This window comes from Manis javanica, chromosome 18 (genome assembly GCF_040802235.1).
Source record: "Manis javanica isolate MJ-LG chromosome 18, MJ_LKY, whole genome shotgun sequence".
Classification (NCBI taxonomy): domain Eukaryota; kingdom Metazoa; phylum Chordata; class Mammalia; order Pholidota; family Manidae; genus Manis; species Manis javanica.
Genome location: NC_133173.1, coordinates 6,946,816 through 6,965,505, shown reverse-complemented (window position 1 = coordinate 6,965,505; position 18,690 = coordinate 6,946,816). Strand labels below are relative to the sequence as shown.

General features: G+C 46.6%; 1 protein-coding gene across 11 annotated transcripts in view; it reads left to right on the top strand.

Annotated features, from left to right (window-relative positions):
- Positions 1 to 18,690, top strand: part of AGBL1 (AGBL carboxypeptidase 1) — an 822,820-nt gene that overhangs the window by 114,283 nt on the left and 689,847 nt on the right. For all 11 annotated transcript variants that reach the window (XR_012127046.1, XM_073226990.1, XM_073226992.1 and 8 more), the window contains exon 7: positions 12,261 to 12,469. Coding sequence is in view for 10 of the 11 variants with exons in the window: in XM_073226990.1 (XP_073083091.1) it covers positions 12,261 to 12,469 (209 nt within the window). In the remaining variant the exon portion in view is untranslated. The remainder of the gene's footprint in view (positions 1 to 12,260; positions 12,470 to 18,690) is intronic.

Here is an 18,690-nt window from a genome sequence, read left to right as displayed (position 1 = left end):
GGAAGCTAAATAAATACTTGCTAAGCAGTAGAAGGACTTTTCGGGTGAGAGCACCTATCATTTAGTTTAGAAGACAGTACTTTACATGGCCGGCCCCCATAAGCGTCGGAATGGGAGCTGCCAAGAAGTGCCCAACACACCAGCGCGGCTGTGCCAGGGGCCAGGCTCTCTGCTGCGTGGCTGACCGTCAGCCGAGGCTGGTGAATGATGGGGTGAGGGAGGGGAAGAGAAACGAGTGGGAAGAATCAGACTGCTGTTCCAGCATGCCGGGTTCAACTTGGCACATTGCTTTTTTTCCTGGCTCAGAGTTCAGACCTCTCTGCCAAATATTTTGTCTTTTGCATAAGTACATAAAACGTTTTTTAAAGTTTAAGCGCAGGATGGTACCTATTCCCCTCGTTCGCCTTCCCTGCCCCCTTGGTCAGACCCGGTGGTGTGGGTGGGTGGACCAGCCAGACAGCACCACCCGTAGTTCCTCTTCCCGCCATGTGGTGGTGCTGTTCTTTTAGTTATCTCGGCCTCCGCCATCCAGTATTTATTCTCGGTGAGTAATTTGTTTATCAGCAGGTTATTTTAATCTAATTTTGACTGTATTTGCTATTCCACACTATCTGCGCTTCCCAGCGTTAGCAGTTTGCATGTCTTAAAGGAAATTAGCTGAAGATGGTCTCAGAGGCATTTGCTCAGCCATTATTTAAGGGAGTTGGGAGGAGGGAGGCAGGCCGAATGAGGCCGGGGGTTGGAAAAGCCTCTGGCATTTGTTGCCTTCCCAGTGATGTGAGCGTGATTGAAGGGGACTGCCGGAGGGTGGGGAGCAGCCCCAGCAGCGGTTTGGAGGCCTGCCTCTGATTAACGGAAGCAAATCTTGCAGCCACCTTTCCTGCCTCCCTCGCCTCGTTGCGATAGCCTCGTTTCTTCCTTGCCTGTGCTGTTAAGACCCAAGACACCACTTGAGGAAACTGTCCGTCTGCCTTCCCCACACCCACAAACACCCCTCATCCCATGTGAGAATGTGTTTGCTGCCAGCCTTGGACGCAGTGGAGAGTGGGGAGAGAATTCCTGGGTATTAACATAGCCATGGTTAGGATCATGGCACCTGCAGAGCCCTGGCATGTGCCAGGCACATTACATCCCCGTTTTACATACAGAGAAGGTGTAGTGAGGGGAGAGAAAGGGTTTTTCCCAGGGACGCACAGGTGGAGAGCTGCAATTTGACCTCAGTCGTGATTGTCTCCGGGGCAGAAAATCATGTTTCAAAGATGATTCCCACCCTCCACACGGAGGCAGAAACCTGGACTCTGTCGATAGGCTGTGTGACGGTAAATGAGTCCTTCATCATTCTGCTTGCCTTTAATTTGGTTTTCCAAAAATGAGAGGGATCCACAAGACGTGGAGTTAGAGAATCATGTAGGAGAAGAATCCTTTTTTTAACAAATGTAATCTTAGGAGGAAATGACTTATCTAAAGTGAATAAAATGGGAATACAAGGGGGAGCTCCAGTGACTGATGGCCTGACCTTTAACTCTCCGCCTCCCCTTTCCTTGGCTCTTGAGCAACACTGAGAAATGTCCACGGAGGTTCCTTATGGCTCGAAGGAATCAAGTTTGAAAACTTCTGAAATAAATATTCTCAGGGACACTTTCAGACCTCGGTCTGCTCTCTCACATTACAATTTAAAGATGGGTGGGAGCCCCCTTAAGGAGGTTGGAAAAGTATGCTCTTTTATCTGGTGGTGGCTGTAAGGTAGAGCCAGTGAAGTCTGACTCGGAGAAAGAGCCAAAGCATATCCATCCTTGAGCCCTTGTCAAGGATCTCTTACTTATTCTCTTGGGACTTAGAGGCCTAATTACGTAGTTACACTGAATCTAATTAAACGGGAAGGTTCAGCATCCAGTCAGGATTATAATGGTTGTTCGAATGGGCAGGATGGTGACTGGTGCTCAGAGGCACCCACACTGGGTCTAACGGAGCTATAGATGGTCATGGTAGCTACATAAAATATTGTGATGAGACTGCAACCAATCCTGGTTTTTTCCCTGCTGCAGGGGGCTGTCTTTTAACCAGGTTATCCCGTTGTAACGGAAAACTGGAAAACCTGGACTGGATCGCTGACGGAAGAACCAAGCAGCACTCAGAGGTCTTGGAGGGTGGAGGTTTATTTCACACCGGCGAGCTCGGAGGAGAGTGATCTCCAAAGGTCTGAGCCCCAAGCACAGGCAAGGAGAGCAATTCATACCTTCCCAGTTCTGTATATGTGGCATTTTGGCACAGGGCAAGCAGGGTGGAAGAAGAACCCGGAAGGGTCTCCAGGTGGGGAGGGGCTGAGATTCTCCTGTGGGCTCTGTTGGCCATGTTGGGTATTTTCATTGTCACTGTGATCTGGCACTAGTTTAAGAACTAGTTTTTCTGCAGGGCTTTCCCTGAGTATCTGCCCAGAAGTCTGGGCCATGGTGTTCTTCCTACAGCCATATGAATGCCTCTTCAAGGAGGCTCAGGATCTTGGGTGAAGGTGTTGTGTGTTTGCTGAAAGCTCAAAGCTCTCACTTGCTAGAAGGACAAGACGTGGTGGAGGATGGTGCTTGCACAGTGGTCTCGACGCTGGTTCTCCTGAGGCTATGGAGTCAAATCATAGCCACAATGGGTGCGTTTCTTGGTGACTATGCTATAGTTTCCTCCTCTGTAAAGCCGTGAAAATGATACCCTCCAAGGATAATTACTAAGGTTTAAACAGGGGGCTGTTCATATCGTGGGAGGAAAGTAGTAGGTAGATTTTAGCACATCTCTATGTTGATCTCTAAAGATCAACACTCATTTTATTATCACCACCGCTTGGAAAACCCTGGGAGTTTCAGGAATCAGTCATATGAAGGTATACGGTCTGTTGCAATGTCAAGTCATCTCCCGACACCTCCCTGAGCATTAGATGATACACAGTTGTTTTCAGTGTCTCTCTTCTCTCCAGGAGCTTTTTCCAGAAAAGAAGTTAAAAAAGGAGCAAAGCAGATTCAGCCCATTCAGTGGATTGCATATGCTTATTTTATTGTCATTTCAGGGAATCAGGGGTTAACCTCTAGGATGGCTGCGCTCTAAATGGTTTAGATTTTAGAATTTGTAACATCCTGGCATAATGAATGACTGTCTGTGGATTGACAGAGACAAAGCATCACAAAGATTTAAAGATATAGGAAGATAAACACCTTGCAGCTCTGAGGGTACAGGATAGTATGTTCCCAGATTCAGGATTGACTGTACAATTATTTGTTTATGTCAAGGTGTAAGTCAGATGTTTCCTACAGACTTCTAATAATAGCAGTTTACAAGCACCTTTCCGTATACGATCCCATTTAATTTTCACTGCAGTCCTGCAAGACAGGTAAATATTTGACTGTTGTATAGCAGTGGCTCTAGTGAGTGATTTGCCCCGAGGGAACATTTAGCAAGGTCTGGGGACATTTTTGGTTGCCACATCTGGGGGTGCTCCTGGCATCTAGTGAGTAGAGGCCAGATGCTGCTAAACTTCCTATACCGCATGGGCAGCTCCCCGCCCCTTGCCAAGAAATAATATCCAGCCCCAAATGCTAACTGTAGAAGGTCGAGAAACTGTTCTTTAGAGAAAACATGGACATGCAAAGAGGTTGACTCACTTGCCCAAGATTGTGTAATACGCACTTGGCATATTGGGACTAAAATCCATACATTCATGTCACTCCCCAAGGGTCTCAAACCTTTTATTTTATTTTTTAAGAGAAATAGAGCTGTTTATTTTTAAATGAAATCATTTGCAGAGCAATTGCCTGAAAACAGATGATGGTGAAGCAGTGGGGGTTAGAGACCCTGCTCAGCCTCCTCCTGGCCCCTCCCTCTAATCCAGGGACACACAGCCTGGCAACCACTGTCCCATCCCCCCATGCAGTGAGACCCAGAGAACACCAGACCCCTGGCACTCCCAGACCTTCTGATTTCCCTGGCACCATTACATTTTTGTAAGTAGGGGATGACAGCGTCCAGGCTGTGCTTCAGTAAGCTGCATTGCGTAATGGAGGCAGAGGGACCAGTTGGGAAGCTCTTGCTGGCACAGGCAGGGTGGTAGGACAGAGGACTGCCAGGCTCCGGAATGACAGGAGTTGAGTTAAAACGAGGAGCCTGTGCTTTTCCAGAGATATGCAATCGGATGACCTAAGGCCAGATGGCAGTGAGCCAGGAGCACAGAGGATCCGCTCTTTGCCTCACTGCAGCGCACCCTCTAGGCCTGGAGGCACAATGTAGCATGAACCAATTTGTGACGTTTGCAGCACTTTGCAGATTGGTATTCCTTCAGTCTGTGTTGCTTGTCTGTACCCTGGCCAGAAGCAGGCAATGCCCTGGACAGGCAGGTGTCCCACATACCAACTGACACAGAAGGGCAGGCGGGAAAGGTCTCTGTTTTTCCCTTTCCTGGAGTAATCCTAACTTTCTTCTCTAAGTGTCATCTTCTGATGAGTGGACAATGGAAATGGCAAAGTGAACTCTGGAGGAAACCTTTCTGAAAGGACCCAAAGGGATAGTGGGATGGGTAGGATAACTCCTGGGATAATTTAGGTCATGCAAGTGATCATTATTTAGGGCTTTCTTGCAGAGGTGACAAAATAATCAACAAAAGGGAGAGTTAGGAAATCTTAGCCTTACAGGTCCCCTACTTTTGTACAACCCACTGTGAAGGGTGTCAAAGTTGGGGGTGTCACACATTCTGACACCTGCCTTCCTTTTCAATCACCTCTTACTGTCCCCCATCTCCTCCATCTGGCTTTAGCTCCCAGACTTTTTGTGATTTTTCCCTTACCAAGTTTGGGCTTTTCCACTTGCTGTGCTCTCAAGATTTCTAGAATTTTCTGCCCCAGGTCTTAGCATCCTGATTCCTTCCTACCATTCAGGTCTCTAATACCCCTCTTTACAGGGTCTTCCCTGGCCACCCCAGTTTAAAGTAGCTTCCCCGCCTCATACTCTAGCTTCACTGTAGCATTTGTAACTATCTGAATTTTCCTATCATTTTTCCCTTTGTGTGTGAGCCTATTTGGATCTGCATCTCGTGAACCCCCCCCATGGGAATGCAAGCCCCTTACTGGCACAGTCACGGCCCATCTCATTTCCTGCTGCAATACCCCAGTGCCTACAATAGTGCCTGGAACATTCTGCACATAGTAGTTGCTCAATAAGCATTCAATGCATTAATGGTGGCACCTCGGGTTTTGTGTGTATGACCATGGTTTTGGTGGATAATTTGCTGCCGGCCCAACCAGCAAGATCTGGCTTTCAGGACTCTGCTTATTTGCATATGCAGAGCAAACCTATTAAGTCATCACCCCTTGCTGGGAACCAACTCATTTTAGAGAACTTTTAAACTAATGATACTGAAAAATTAATCATCTTTCCTCAAATCTAAGAGGTCATTGACTATAAGAGGCACCATTTTTCATGTGCCACTAATAGTGAAAAAAACACTGCCAGTTATCAGTGAAATGCCATCACTGGCTAGAGGCCCCTTTATTTTGGGAATGCTAAACTGTGAAAAAATGTATGCCTCAGGGCTGGTGAAGTACAGGATGAGATCGCCTTGTTGTACGGGATGCGGAGGAATGAGCAGCGGGAGTCTGGATTCTGGAGCACGTCAGCCTTTGCAGCCCTTTCTCCTGCAGTGTTGCCGTCTGAGGCTCTCTCAGACATGGTGTATTCTGAGGGCTTCAAGCCAGGGGCATGTGGGGTAAGAGCCCTTTGTGGATTCGGAAGCTTTCCTGAGAGCAGAGAAATTCCTGTGGTTTGGGAATGTATCGATAGAAAAGCATTAGAAGGAACTGGTGATTAAAAAAAAAAAGGCAGCCGAGTTTAGATTCAAAAACGATGTATGAAAGCTAATCCCTCCGGTGTCTGCTCCCATTCCTGGAGCTGAGGAAGAGCATCTTTAAGTGTAGGAAGGCAGTCAGTGGGAAAACAAGAGTTGCTTGAAACCAAATTTACTTTCTAGGCAAGTCTTCTGAAATGTGTCTATTCTACAAGCAGAAAAAAAAACAAAAAACCTGCCGGCTAATTCAGTATCATTATTTTTCCTTGAGCTGATGATAATCGAGTATGATTTCCATTGCCGATGACATTAAGATTAGTTATGCTGCAGTACATATGCTGTTGTCCCTCCTGTGGGACGGAGCCACCACCGCGGCTGCCAGGGGCGGCCCCGGGGGAAAGGGGGAGCCGAGTCGTTCCCTCCTCTTGCAGGCACTGCGCTCCTGCTCTGGGCTGGATTCCTGGGCTGAGTCTCAGGAAGGCCCCCAAACATCTCCAGTGACCCGGAGAGCCTCAGACCGTTTACTGGGACCTTTAAATCTGGAGTTGCCTGCTAAGCATCAACTCACACCACACCTTGGGCGTCTAGTGGGAGCTGAGCAGGTGGAAAGGAGGAAGAAGTGGGTTGCGTGGAGAGGCTGAGCTCAGTGAGGTTTGGTTAAAAGCCCCTCCACACCTCAGGCTTCGGGTGTTTCCACCGGCTTTAGCTCCATCAGCCTTTCCAACGAAGTTTGTTCTCATGGTAATGGGTAAAAAGTCTTTGGTTGTAAAAAGGTGGAAACTGTCCTAACCAGCGTGGAGAGTTTTGGGGATAACAATGCAGGATGTCAGCTTTGGAGATAGACGAGGATTCCATTTGAATCCTAGAAATGCCCTTTATAGAAACTCTTCAGACTTAGATTAAGTTTTACCTTCTCTTAGCATCTGTGTCTTCATTTATAAAAGGAGGAAAATAATGTTTCTCTCTAAGCACCATGGTCATACACACAAAACCTGAGGTGCCGCCATTAATGCATTCAATGCTTACTGAGCAACTTCTATGTGCAGAATGTACCACTCATTATCTCCAAGATAAATGAGATGATCATGTTGAGTGATTAGTCCAGGGCTGAGCACATAGGAAACATTCAGTAAATAAATACTCCGTATTTGTAACTGGTGTTACAATAACAAAGTGGGCAGCTCATTCCTATAAGGGGATTTAGAAGTCTAGTAAAAGACCGCTTTGTCCAGAAATATCTCTCAATTGACTCTGAAAAGACCACTATCATAATGTGTAGCAAAAGCAGGTGTCTTGTTTACTGACATCAAGGTGACCCCTGCCATGAGTTTTAGTCCTGTCTCCGAAGAAGAGCTCCAGGGAGGAACATTACAGAAAGTGTGCAATATGGTTGCTCAGGGACGTGGGACACAGTGAACAGGGAGTTTGGGAGCAAACCTGGGACAGCAAATGGGATTTTCAAGAAGCCCCATTGAGTAGGTCTTCTGCTGTGAGAAGGGGCTGCTCTCCTGAAAAGCGTAGATAGCAGTGCTGTCAGTAGTTCATATGAATGGATTTTCATGAAGTTCCTGAGACAATTAACAAAGCTATTTAATCTTCCTGGGCAAGCATTTCCCAGCATAGCAATGTCATATGTAGTATGCTGTGTGGCTGAAGATGGTTTGTATTCTCAAGAATGATGGGGGCCTGGGATCCTTGTATTTATTCCCACTCATAGGTATCTTATCAAAAGCAAGGGTTAGGCTGTTAAACCATTACCAAGCAAGAGGATCTTAGAGCCCTAACCGGTCTTCTGAAAAAGCTTTAGTGCAGTGGAACCCAACTGAGGTAGATTTTGCCAGAGAGGGAACTATAAAGATCTGCATTCTGGACATTGTCTGTAAGGGTCCCTGGGATAAAGGGGACTCTGTCCTCAGTGTGTCTAAGGACAGATGCTAGCAATATACAACTGGTGGCCATTTGGGCTAAGAAGTCAGTGATATTACAGGAGGATTGAAGAACCCTGATTATAAATTTTACTTATTTTGTAACTTTTCCTTCATCTATTCTCATTGGTAAAATATATGTGAAGCTTGGATGTCATCCTTGAGGAAAGGGAATTCTCCTGTACTGAGCGTGTCCTCAGGGTCAGGTGCTCTGCGCTGCCATCATCCCTTATAACAGACTTGTAGCGACGATGCTTTAATTATGTTCACCTTTTGTTTTCCTATCTTGCTTTGATACTTGCAGATAATGGAAATATAGTTCCGAATAGCTAAGTAACTTAAAAGATAGAGCCAAAATCTGAGTCAACCGCTACGTAATCTTGGAGCTCCTGTTCTTTGCATGAGGCTGTCGAAAGTGTTCATATCCTGAGCATTTGGTACTTGTTGTCCATAATAATGGAGGGGAAATTGGAATAATACACAGCTGGTGTTCGTCATGATGGTGATGGCAGTTATAGCAGGCCCAGGTATTGAGGTTCCAGTCATCAAACTATCTACTTTATACACGTCATCTCATTTAATTTTCTCAATACTTGTACAAGAAAAGGATATTATTCATTTTGCTTTTCAGGTAAGTCTCAGTGATGGATGTGAAGTGATACAGTCAAGGTCACACAGCTAGAAGATAGTGGAGCTCTGGGTGGGGGAAAAGACTCCAGAAAAAAGTACAGCTGAAGGGTCTGCCCACAGAGCGGGCACAGCATGGCCATGCAGGGAACACGAGTATGGGGAGGGTGAGCTCAGAGGTCTGCACTGATTTGAACGTCTCATTCCTAGAGCTGTGGCTGTAAAATGCCGGCTCATTTCTGTGCTGCAGATTCCCACATCTCCTCTGCTGTAAGTCATCACCTCACCCTTGAAGGGGTGATGAAGTTCTCAGATATGGGGAATAAAAAAGCAGTGATGAAAATTTCCTTTGGTTTCGCCAAATACCTGGCAGAGCAGTGGGCTCCTTGCGGGTGTCATGATCTGGGTCACCAAGCATTTCTCCACCAGTCCATCAAGGGGCCAAAGAGTCCCCATGAAAAGTTCAATCTTTGAGGCTTGAAGGCTCTGGGCCTTTCTGTTGAAAAGATGAACATCTTTATAGAGGTGGTCATGACCTCAAATGCCTTCCGGGGCTGGGCAGGTAACTCACATTGAAGGGGATGGGCTTAGACAGAAAAGGTGAGCTGGCTACTATGGCAGCCTGGGGACTGTTTTCCCTGCCCACTGGGGTTTACAAGAGGCCTCCCAATGGTCCCTGGACCGCCTGTCAAAGGGTAACAGGTGTTTTGTTTCTTCCTCATACCTAAAGTCATAGTAGGGTGTGTGGGGAATACAAACTATGGAAAAGTCTGAATGAAATCGAGAAAGTCCAGAACAAATAGAATCGTCAATATCCTCTTCCCCCATGAGTCCCACTGACATCTTGGCATAGTCTCTTCTAGTTTTTTTGGGTTCTTTGATTTTTTGTTTCCTTTTTTTAACCTGAGTATAAAAATCTACATCAATGGGGTCTGCACTGAAGACAAACATTTGAACCTTGGTGAAGTAAGGATATTGCCAGGTTGTATTTTAGACTGAGCATTAGCTACAAGACCTTGGGAGGATGTAATCTGGTAGAAAGAGTTGAATATAAGAGAGTAAATTGGGGGTGAGGACAAGGATAAATTCATAGATTTGCCAGGCCAGATGAGACCGTCAGGGGGAGGCTACGGGGTGGGTGATAGAGACTGGGGGCAGGAGGGAGGGGGGCGTGGGGGTGAGGTGTTAAAGACCCCCAGATTCCTCTCCGTCCACCCATCCCTGTCCTCCAACTAGTTGAAGAGACACCAATCTACTTAGGACATTTTTTTTAAATTTAAGGACCAGAACTTTTTTTTCCAAGAAAAAAACTTAGGAGGAAGCCATTTTTATGAACAGACTGAAGTGCAGCTGCTCTGTTTTGGAGCCCCCCCCCCAAACCCTAAGCTCGCCTAAGACAGTGTCTGACACCCCACATTTTCTCCTCACTCTTTGGCCTCCCTTAATAGCAATGTGTGCCTCTCAAATTCTGCAAGTCGCTGATCCCTGCGACCCCCATTTCATTCTCTGGTTCTGCTCCGCATTTGCTCTGCCTCAGTCTGATGATTCTCCTCTTGTTGGGTTTTAGATACGTATCGATTTTTGCAAAACTCCCAAAGCCATTCTCAAAGAAAGAATGACTGATGTAGGGTCAGCGGGGAGGAGGTGTAGCTATTCTAGATGTTAGTAAACATGACAGCTTGTTGAGGATTAGCAGGAAATCATGAATAAAATCACTGGATTCGATAAGGGATTTTTCCTCTCAAACAGTTAAAGAGTTTTTCCCTTCCTCTCGCCTCTCCCATAGAGTGGGGGGATGAAGGTCATTAGGATAATGCGTTATTAGCCTGAGACCCTTAAAATAGATTCAAAAGTCCTTAACCTCCTACTGCCCCCGAGGTCTCTGTGCACTGTGCCGTTCTGGCTTCTTTTTAGCAGGCGATGCTTTCCTCTAATACCTCCTACTTAATCCTCAATTTTCTTCTAAACATCAGATACTGGGTAGGCTGGAAGCTCATTTAGGCAGTAAAGAACTCTAGGGCACTGTGGCTGGGACCAGCCAAGGAAAGAAATATTTTGGATACAAAAGAATCATTCATTAAAGGGGTAATGAAGGCGATTTAACCCTTCTGCAAACACATCCCTGGGTGCATAAAGCTCATCAGTTTCAGTTCAGGGTCATGGCTGAATGAAATGTTGAAAGTGAAACAAAATAATAATAAATAAGTAAAACCAACTGCACAGATGGGTCAAAAATCCCAGTGGGGCTCAGTGAAGCCTGACAATTTAGAATTGACAAACAAGCAGAAGGAAAAGAAAGAAAGAAAATTCCATTAATATGATGAGAAAAGCCCTGTGGAACACAGCACTGAGTTTCCATGTTGTTTTTTTTTTCACCCACATGCACTTACGTGGTCTTAGGGGACAATCTGACTTTGAGCTATAATTCTGCTGACCCAATTACAGCCCAGGGGGTCTCTCTCACACATACCCGGCCAGAAGCATCTATTGTCCCATAAACCAGTGTGAACGGGGGGGATAGTGGAGACATGCTGTAGTGAGATGGCAGAGCTGCAAGATTTGGGTATTTGTGTGTGAGTCAGCCTGTCAGAGTCCTGCAAGGCACCTAACTCGCAGGGGCAGAGGACCAGGCATCTGCTGGCTAGATCTGAACCCATGCATGTTTGCCCGCCAGCCCTGTAGCCTGAGGGGTTTAATCCGAGAAGAGGCATATATTAACTGTTGAGAAAAGTATATTGGACTTTTCTTCCCCCGTGTTTCTCCAAAGAGAATTTCAACTATATCTTGGGAAACTTAGGGAAGCATCAGTTATCTTCTAAGATGGGTCTCATGGAAGATCTCAGCCAGGAGCATTCAACTAACAGAGAGAAATCATGGTGAAGAGGTGAAGGGAACCAGAAAAGCAATATTACAGCTTCCCACCAGGTGTAAGAACCCCCACACCGTGTCCCTGCTGGGTGGGTCTCCACCCTCTGCCTGAACATCTTCAGTGCCTGCTGCCCCCTTCTGCACACAGTCCATCCTCTTGTTGGACAGCCTTGACCTTGAGGAATTGCCTTCCTGGATTGAGACAAACCTTTAATTATCCGTAAACTGGCTTCCATTCATTCTAGATAGAACACCCACCACATAACAGCCTTTCAGATATTATGTCTCACTCAATAGTTTCTCCTAAACTTTGTAGTTTGCGTAACCTAACAATATCCTAAATCCACTGAAACAAGAATGGAAATCTGATAGAAATCTTTCTTTCATCACACTTCCCATCACTATGACAACTTTTTAAAATTTTCTGAGAGTAAGTTACAGATATTCACATACTCCAGTTGTGAATTTCCTAAAAACAAGGATTTTCCTCTTATAAAACCACAGTGTATTAAAATTTAATATACAGTGATACAATACTATTAGTTAATTACAGACCTTATTTAAATTTCACCAACTGCTTCCCTAATGCCTCTTGTAGCGAAAGAAAAAAATTATTTTCCCACCCAGGATCTACATTATAATTTTATATTGTATTTACATGCCATGTCTTTTTAATTTAGCTTGGTTCTTCAGTCATTTTTTTTTTTTTTTTTTTGCTTTGCATAAATTCGACGTTTTTGAAGAGTGTAAATCAGGTGTCTTGTAGCGTGTCCCTTATTTTGGGTTTGCTGATTTTCCTCATGGTTAAATTCAGGTTACGCATTTTGGACAGGAAAACCTTAGAAATGGTGATGTGGTTTTCACAGTGCATCATATCTGGTGATACTGACTCTGATCATTTGATTAAGGTGATTATCATTCACATTATAATAAAGTATCTAGTGGGAGGTATACTGGGACATCCTGCGAGGTAGGTGCGGCCAGGAGAGCCTTTGATTGACATTGCCTTTTCCTGTCGGCTTCAGAGTCTAACAGCCGCAGGGCGGTGAACAGAGGCTACGTCACAGTCTTGCTCAGGCTGCATCAGGACTGGCACCTCCACGACACGGCCAACACCCACGTGCCGATCCGCCGGGCGCTTCTGCTCTGCCTCAAGCACAGCGCCACCTGCCGGTCTGGCAGGGAGGCTTTCCTGGCGGCTCAGGGCATGGAGATCCTCTTCAGCACCGCGCAGGTAATGAACATAGCCGTTACCGCTGCAGCTGCGTGACGTCGGGAGGATTCCTGAAGACTGTTATTTAGGAATCATCCTGAACACAGCTGGGAAAACCTCAGTACGTTTCTTGCTGCCCGCCACGGGCAGATGTTCCGGATTCCAATCCTTGTTCATTCATTCAAACCTGCACTGACTGGCTCATTGATTTAGTAGCTACTTACTGGCCACGCGCTGTGGCACTGTGGGTGTGTTGACTCTAAAGCTAGAATACCCAGGTTCAAATCCTGACTCTAGTACCTAGAGCTGGGAAACTTTGGAGATCCATCTTCTCTGGATCTTCAGTTTCTTTTTCTTCAAAAAGAAAACAAACAAACAAACAAACTGGAAATAAAATCTGGGTTGCGGTGTGGCCGATATACATTAATGTAGAAATGCCTTGTGCTTAGTGCGGGGTGGGAGGGGGGGATTGCCATGACTGACGAGCTTTAAGGGTGTGAGCAGTTCATGGAATAATTAGAACTGACGATCTGGTGGTGGCCTAGTGGGCAAAGCCTTGTGGGGTAAACAGTCTAGCAGGAGAGTCAGATACTAAAGGAGCAAAGGATTCAATGGGCACGATCATTTCATATTGCTCTGTGAGGTCAACAAAGTAAGGGTGCCGAGTGCCAGAGGTGCAGAGGAAGGTGTTCTCCTAGAGAGGTGACGCCTAAGCTGAGACCTGAATTTCCCAAAGAACAGCTCAGACCAAGTTCAGAAGGAAAAAGCATCCAGGCAAAGGGGAGCCCCTGCAAGGACTGCTGCTTGTCTGCACCCAGTGGACTGTGTGGTCTGAGGTTTCCTGGATTTCAACCCAAATACAAATTCCTTGATGTCACTTAACTGGGGCTAATTTAAACACCGTCCTGTGGGGCTACATATACCCCCTCTGGATGATGGGACACCTCCCAAATTTTACCCATCGGCTGCTCACTCACCTTCTCCTGGGCCCAGGCACCTCTGTTGCTCTGCTGTCACCTGTGTGTCTGCCCCCCTTGCCCAGCTCCGAATGCCCTCCCGTTTGTCTCCGCCTGAGTACCTCTGACGCAACGAATCAGTCAGCAAGAGGGCTGTTTCCCAACCATGGTATCTGTAGACTTTTCCCATTAAAAAGGAAAGACATTTTTCTCCGCCCCTTCTCTAAACAATAACATAATACTTTGCTGCAAACCAATATCTAATTTTCTATCTGCTATCAACTGTGGTTTTCTCTCCATCATGATAGCTTTCAGAGCTTCTCAGTCATGAAATAGCTGCATTTTACATTCTATTTCTCTGGATGAAGCAGTGCCTTGAATTTTCCCAGGCTTCACCAGACTTTGTAAGCTGTGTCCCCTGAGTTTCCAGTCTTTTCCAGCCCTAGTGAAACACGCTGTGCATTGCTGGTGCCTAAAAGCCCCCACTCCAGCTTGTGTGTGCCAGCCAGTTCTTCTGTTTAGTGCAGTATGGCCCGTTTCTCTGATCTGTGTTAAAAAGAATTAGAAGAGCAATAAAGGAAGAGAATGGTAATCCCAGAGGTACATGTTCATGCTAGGAATAGGGTGGAGAAAATATCCAGAGAAACCCAGGCAAGAAAGGGGGCAGCGCCCTAGACTCAGGAACTTAGAAGCAGCTGCCCAGCAGGTCGATGAAGAGCTCAGCTGCTCAATTAAGCAAATTTCCAAGATCGGAGCCTCCAGTTACCACCGGAATGGAAGCAGGGAGTGAATGGAGGCAGACCTCGCCTTTTGTGGAGATGTTTCCTTAGCCTGAAGAGCCTCCCAGCACCTGTGCTAGGTGCTGTGGGCACAGATGCCACTGTGGCTGTGCTGGAGTTTGAACTGCCCATCATCGCCCTCCCCTCTTCTACCACGGAAGGCGCGTGAGCCACTGGATGGCCACCTTGGACCTAGTGATGTCATTTCAGTGGTTATTTGCACGTTATAATAGTGCTGCTGCTGTTACAGTTGGTGGTGATAATGACTATGAAAACCAGGAAGGAAAAGAAGGAGGAGGGGGTGACATTTGTATTGAGTGCTTACTACAGCCCGGAGCTGGCTTAGGGTGAATGCAGCGTCTGACTCCAACATTTTAAAGGATTTGAAAGCAGTGGTCTTGCCGAAGACTCCATGGTCCTGTCCACCGGCCAGCAGTTCTCCAGGTGAGCATGCAGCAGACCCACCTGCAGTGCTCATTACAACAGAGGTTGCAGGGCCCCAGCCTCAGAGTCTCTGATTCAGCAGGTCTGGGGTGGAACCTGAGAATGTGCATCTCTAACAAGTGCCTAAGAAGTGTTGATGGTGCTGGTCTGGGAGCCACGCTTCGGAAACCCTTGTCCTATAGCATTTTTACTGGTGGTTTCCATGTGATTACAAACCTACTGGGTGTGAGAATGATTTTTGAGTTCCTCCCTCAGCCTTTACCCAACATACTGCTCTTTGCCTTTCTGCTGAGGCCCCTGCTCCCCGAGTTTCTCTCCAGATGACCCCATGTCTTTGTTTCCTGGCTTGCGTGTTCTTACACAGATCCTTTAAGAATCCCTTAAGTGTTCAAAGGATCAGATTGCCTATAACGCAGTGCAGGCGCCAGGTAATGTGGCAGGTTCTAGTCAGAGCTGTGCATGAGGAAGGAAGGAGGATGGCAATTTGAATGTAAGGTTCAGAAAGCACCCCTACAAGGATGCCCTGAAACGGTATGAGATAGTTAACAATTTGGGGATATAAGTAACTGCAGAAATAGCAGACTTGTGTGCAATAATCAGGTAAAGGCGCCACTCGGGGGAGTTTGAATAGCTTAAAGAAACCTAAAACGCTGCTGAAATGGGTGGTTTTCAAGCTTGGCCGTGTGCATGGACCATCTGTCGTACATGTTAATACACAGCATGCTAGACTCCCACTCCCAGAATTTCTAATTCAGCAGGTCTGGGTTGAGGTACAAGATTCTGCATTTCTAACGAGTTCTCAGGTGATGTTAATGCTGTGGGATGGATACCTCACTCTGAGAACCACTCAGATAAGCAGTGGCAACCTTTTTAAAGTTGCAGCTTCTGCCACTTGCTCTGAAAGAGTGGTGGGTTCAGTCTTCGTTCATCAGGATTCCTTTTGTCCATAGGACCAGTTATCCGTGCCTTCTGGATCTGTGGGCGGAAGGGCTGCATCCTAAAGGGAATCTCACCCACCCAGAATCAGGAGCCAAACAGTCTGGAGATCAGGTTGATCTGAGATCATTTTCTATTTATTCAGCAAATGTTGCCCGAGGTCCTGCTTAGTGAAAGGGATTGCAGTTTGGCTATACAGGGAGATCGTAGATGATGGTGGTAGCTTCATCCTCCAGAAACTTATCATCCTACAGGGGAAGCCACGTACAGATAACCACAGGATAGGCACAGCTGGGGCGCAAGAGGGGGCTTGGCAAAGCCATACAGAGGAAGGAGACCTCCAGTCCATCTTGGCTGATCGGAGCAGCTTTGAGCAGAATGCCAGTGATGTCTGGGTCAGGCCAGGAGAACACCTTGGAAAGCCTGAGAGAGACAACCTGGCTCGTGCGCTGTGCAGGGCAGGTGCCAGAGGCAGAGGTGGGAGCGGGCAGCAGGGTAGGGCTCGTGGGACACACAAGACATTTGGGGTGTCATTGCAAAAGGAAAGCGCTTGGCAAGAATGAACCAGAGGGTCTCAAACCAAGGGCGTTCCCGTGTCAGGCACCCCTAAATTGAAGCTACAGCACATGTGCTGTGGACTTAGAATTTGCCCATCTGTGTTCAGAGTTGCTGCAGAGAGGGGAGAGCACGGGTCACTCCCAGCAGGGGTTGCTGGCTCCCGGAGCTGAAGCCCGAATGGCAAGAGATGGGAAGGTCTGGGTGTGAGGGCTCCTGGAAGAGAGAGAAAGGTGAATGCCAGCCCTCAGCTTGGAGGGGAAGGTGGGAGGTGGGTGAGCCCAAGAAACAGGGAAGCTGGTGTGGCAGAGGCCAGAGAAGGAGATGAAGTTGGAGGCATAGCTGGGACCAGAGCATTGGAGCCGTGGGAAAGGGTTTGGGGCCTATTTCCTTCAGATTTTAAGAAGGTTTGAAGAGGGGGAAAGGTCTGAGTTGGAGAATTTGGGAAGGCCAGATCACGTAGAGCTTTCTAGACCATGAGAATAAATTCTGATTTTATTTCTATAAGGTTGGAAGCAGGGGAGTGAACTGATAGGATTTATGCTTTTTATTTTTTTAATGTAAAAATTTTAATTATGGTGGAATTCATATAACGTAAAGCTGACCACCTGAGCCATGCTCACACTTCCTGTACTGCTAGGTAGTGTGAGGTGCATGTGCACTGTGGTGTAAACCCATCTCTAGAACTACTCTTTTTTTAAAAATTTTTTTATTAAGGTATGATTGATATACACTCTTTTGAAGGTTTCACATGAAAAAAACAATGTGGTTACTGCATTTACCCATATTATCAAGTTCCCACCCATACCCAATGCAGTCACTGTCCATCAGTGCAGCAAGATGCCACAGATCCACTATATGCCTTCTCTGTGATACACTGTTCTAGAACCACTCTTATTGTCCTGGAGCTAAAACTCTGCACATTAAACTGATATATGTTCTTCCAGGACTCTCTGGCTGCCACTGGGACAGGCGAGAATCCAAAGGCCCAGGAGGAAGGAGGGAGGCCGGGAGGGCCAAGGGAACAATTGGGCTGGGTGGGGGCACATGGGGGACACTGGTGGCTTTGGTACATTAGTCACGTGGAGCTGGAATTTAAACCCAAGACTCCTGGCTCTGTGTCAGGTGACTTTCCCTCTAACGCAGCTGATTTTGTTACTATAAGGACTCTGCCCCTAGTAGCTGCAGCCTCCTAGGATCCGGTAGAGATAAAAAGGTAACCTTCTTTCAGGTTCTTATGAGAGACTTATGAGCATAAGGATGTCTGCTGACATCCTATGGGTAACCGTTAGCGAGGGCTTACAATGCTTACTGTTTGGGGGGAATTTGCCTGCTTTACCTCCTGAGATTCACACACAACCTCATGAGAGAGGTGCTGTTATCATCTCCACTTTACAGATGAGAATGCTGCAGCACAGAGAGGCGCAGGAACTGCCGGGCTACCCAGTAATCGTCAGCCCAGGGTTTGAATTCGGCGAGTCTTGCTGCAGGATCTGAGCTGCGTGCCATGTACTAGTCCCCCCTTATCTGTGGGGGGATGCCTGAAACCACAGAGAACCACACCTTGTACATACTTTTTTCTAATCATACTTACCCTATGATAAAGATTAATTTATAAACTGGACACAGAGATGAACAATAACTAATAATAAAACAAAACAATGATAATAGGCTGTCACAAAAGTTACATGAATGTGGTCTCTCTCTCAAAATGTCCTACGGTATTGGGGGCACTCTGCTGTGATGATGTGAAACGATAAAATACTTACATGACAAGATGAAGTGAGGTGGATGACGTAAGCCTTGTGATGTAGCGTTAGGCTGTTATTGACCTTCTGACAGTAGGTTAGAAGGAGGATCATCTGTTTCAGGACTATGGTTGGCAGGAGTTCATGGATGGCGGGGCGGGGGGCGACCGCACTCTGTCTGCCCATGTATGGCTGAGGTAGGGTATTTATGATCCCAAAGCCAACTCAAACATGTTACCTATGAATTGAACATTTTAAGCACTTTCACATTTCATCATTTGTCCAAGTGGCAGGTGTATTATGAGGAGGGATGGGAAAAGTGAGCCTAAAATTCTCACCTTGGGCCCAAATTCTGAGACATTCATCCATGGAGATTCTATTTCTTGGAGTCTTGTCCCTGGAGTCTAATCTCTGGTTACATAGCACAAGTGCCAATCCTGCCCTGTGGAGCCTGAGAGTGAGGCCCCCTTAAACCTGGCATTCTGGGTACCACCCTCGCTTCTGGCTTGGAAGTTCACCCTGCACAGCACCTATCCATTAACATGGGGGAAGTGTTGGAGAGTTGATCTAGGCATTTCTATTACTTTGGAACCAAGGATCATTTAAAAATCCACAGATGTTTTCCCCAGACTGTAGCAGACACTGTCACATTATCCTGATGTCTTGGTTTCAATAGATTTCAATTACACCCCCTTTCCCTCAAGTTCATGGCATGGCCCAACCTATCCATCCTTCCTGCACTGTCCCGCTCAGAAGTAGAGCACATTAGCATCATTACATTTGTGAACACTGCCACTGACAATCACAGACAGACCTGGTTTCCA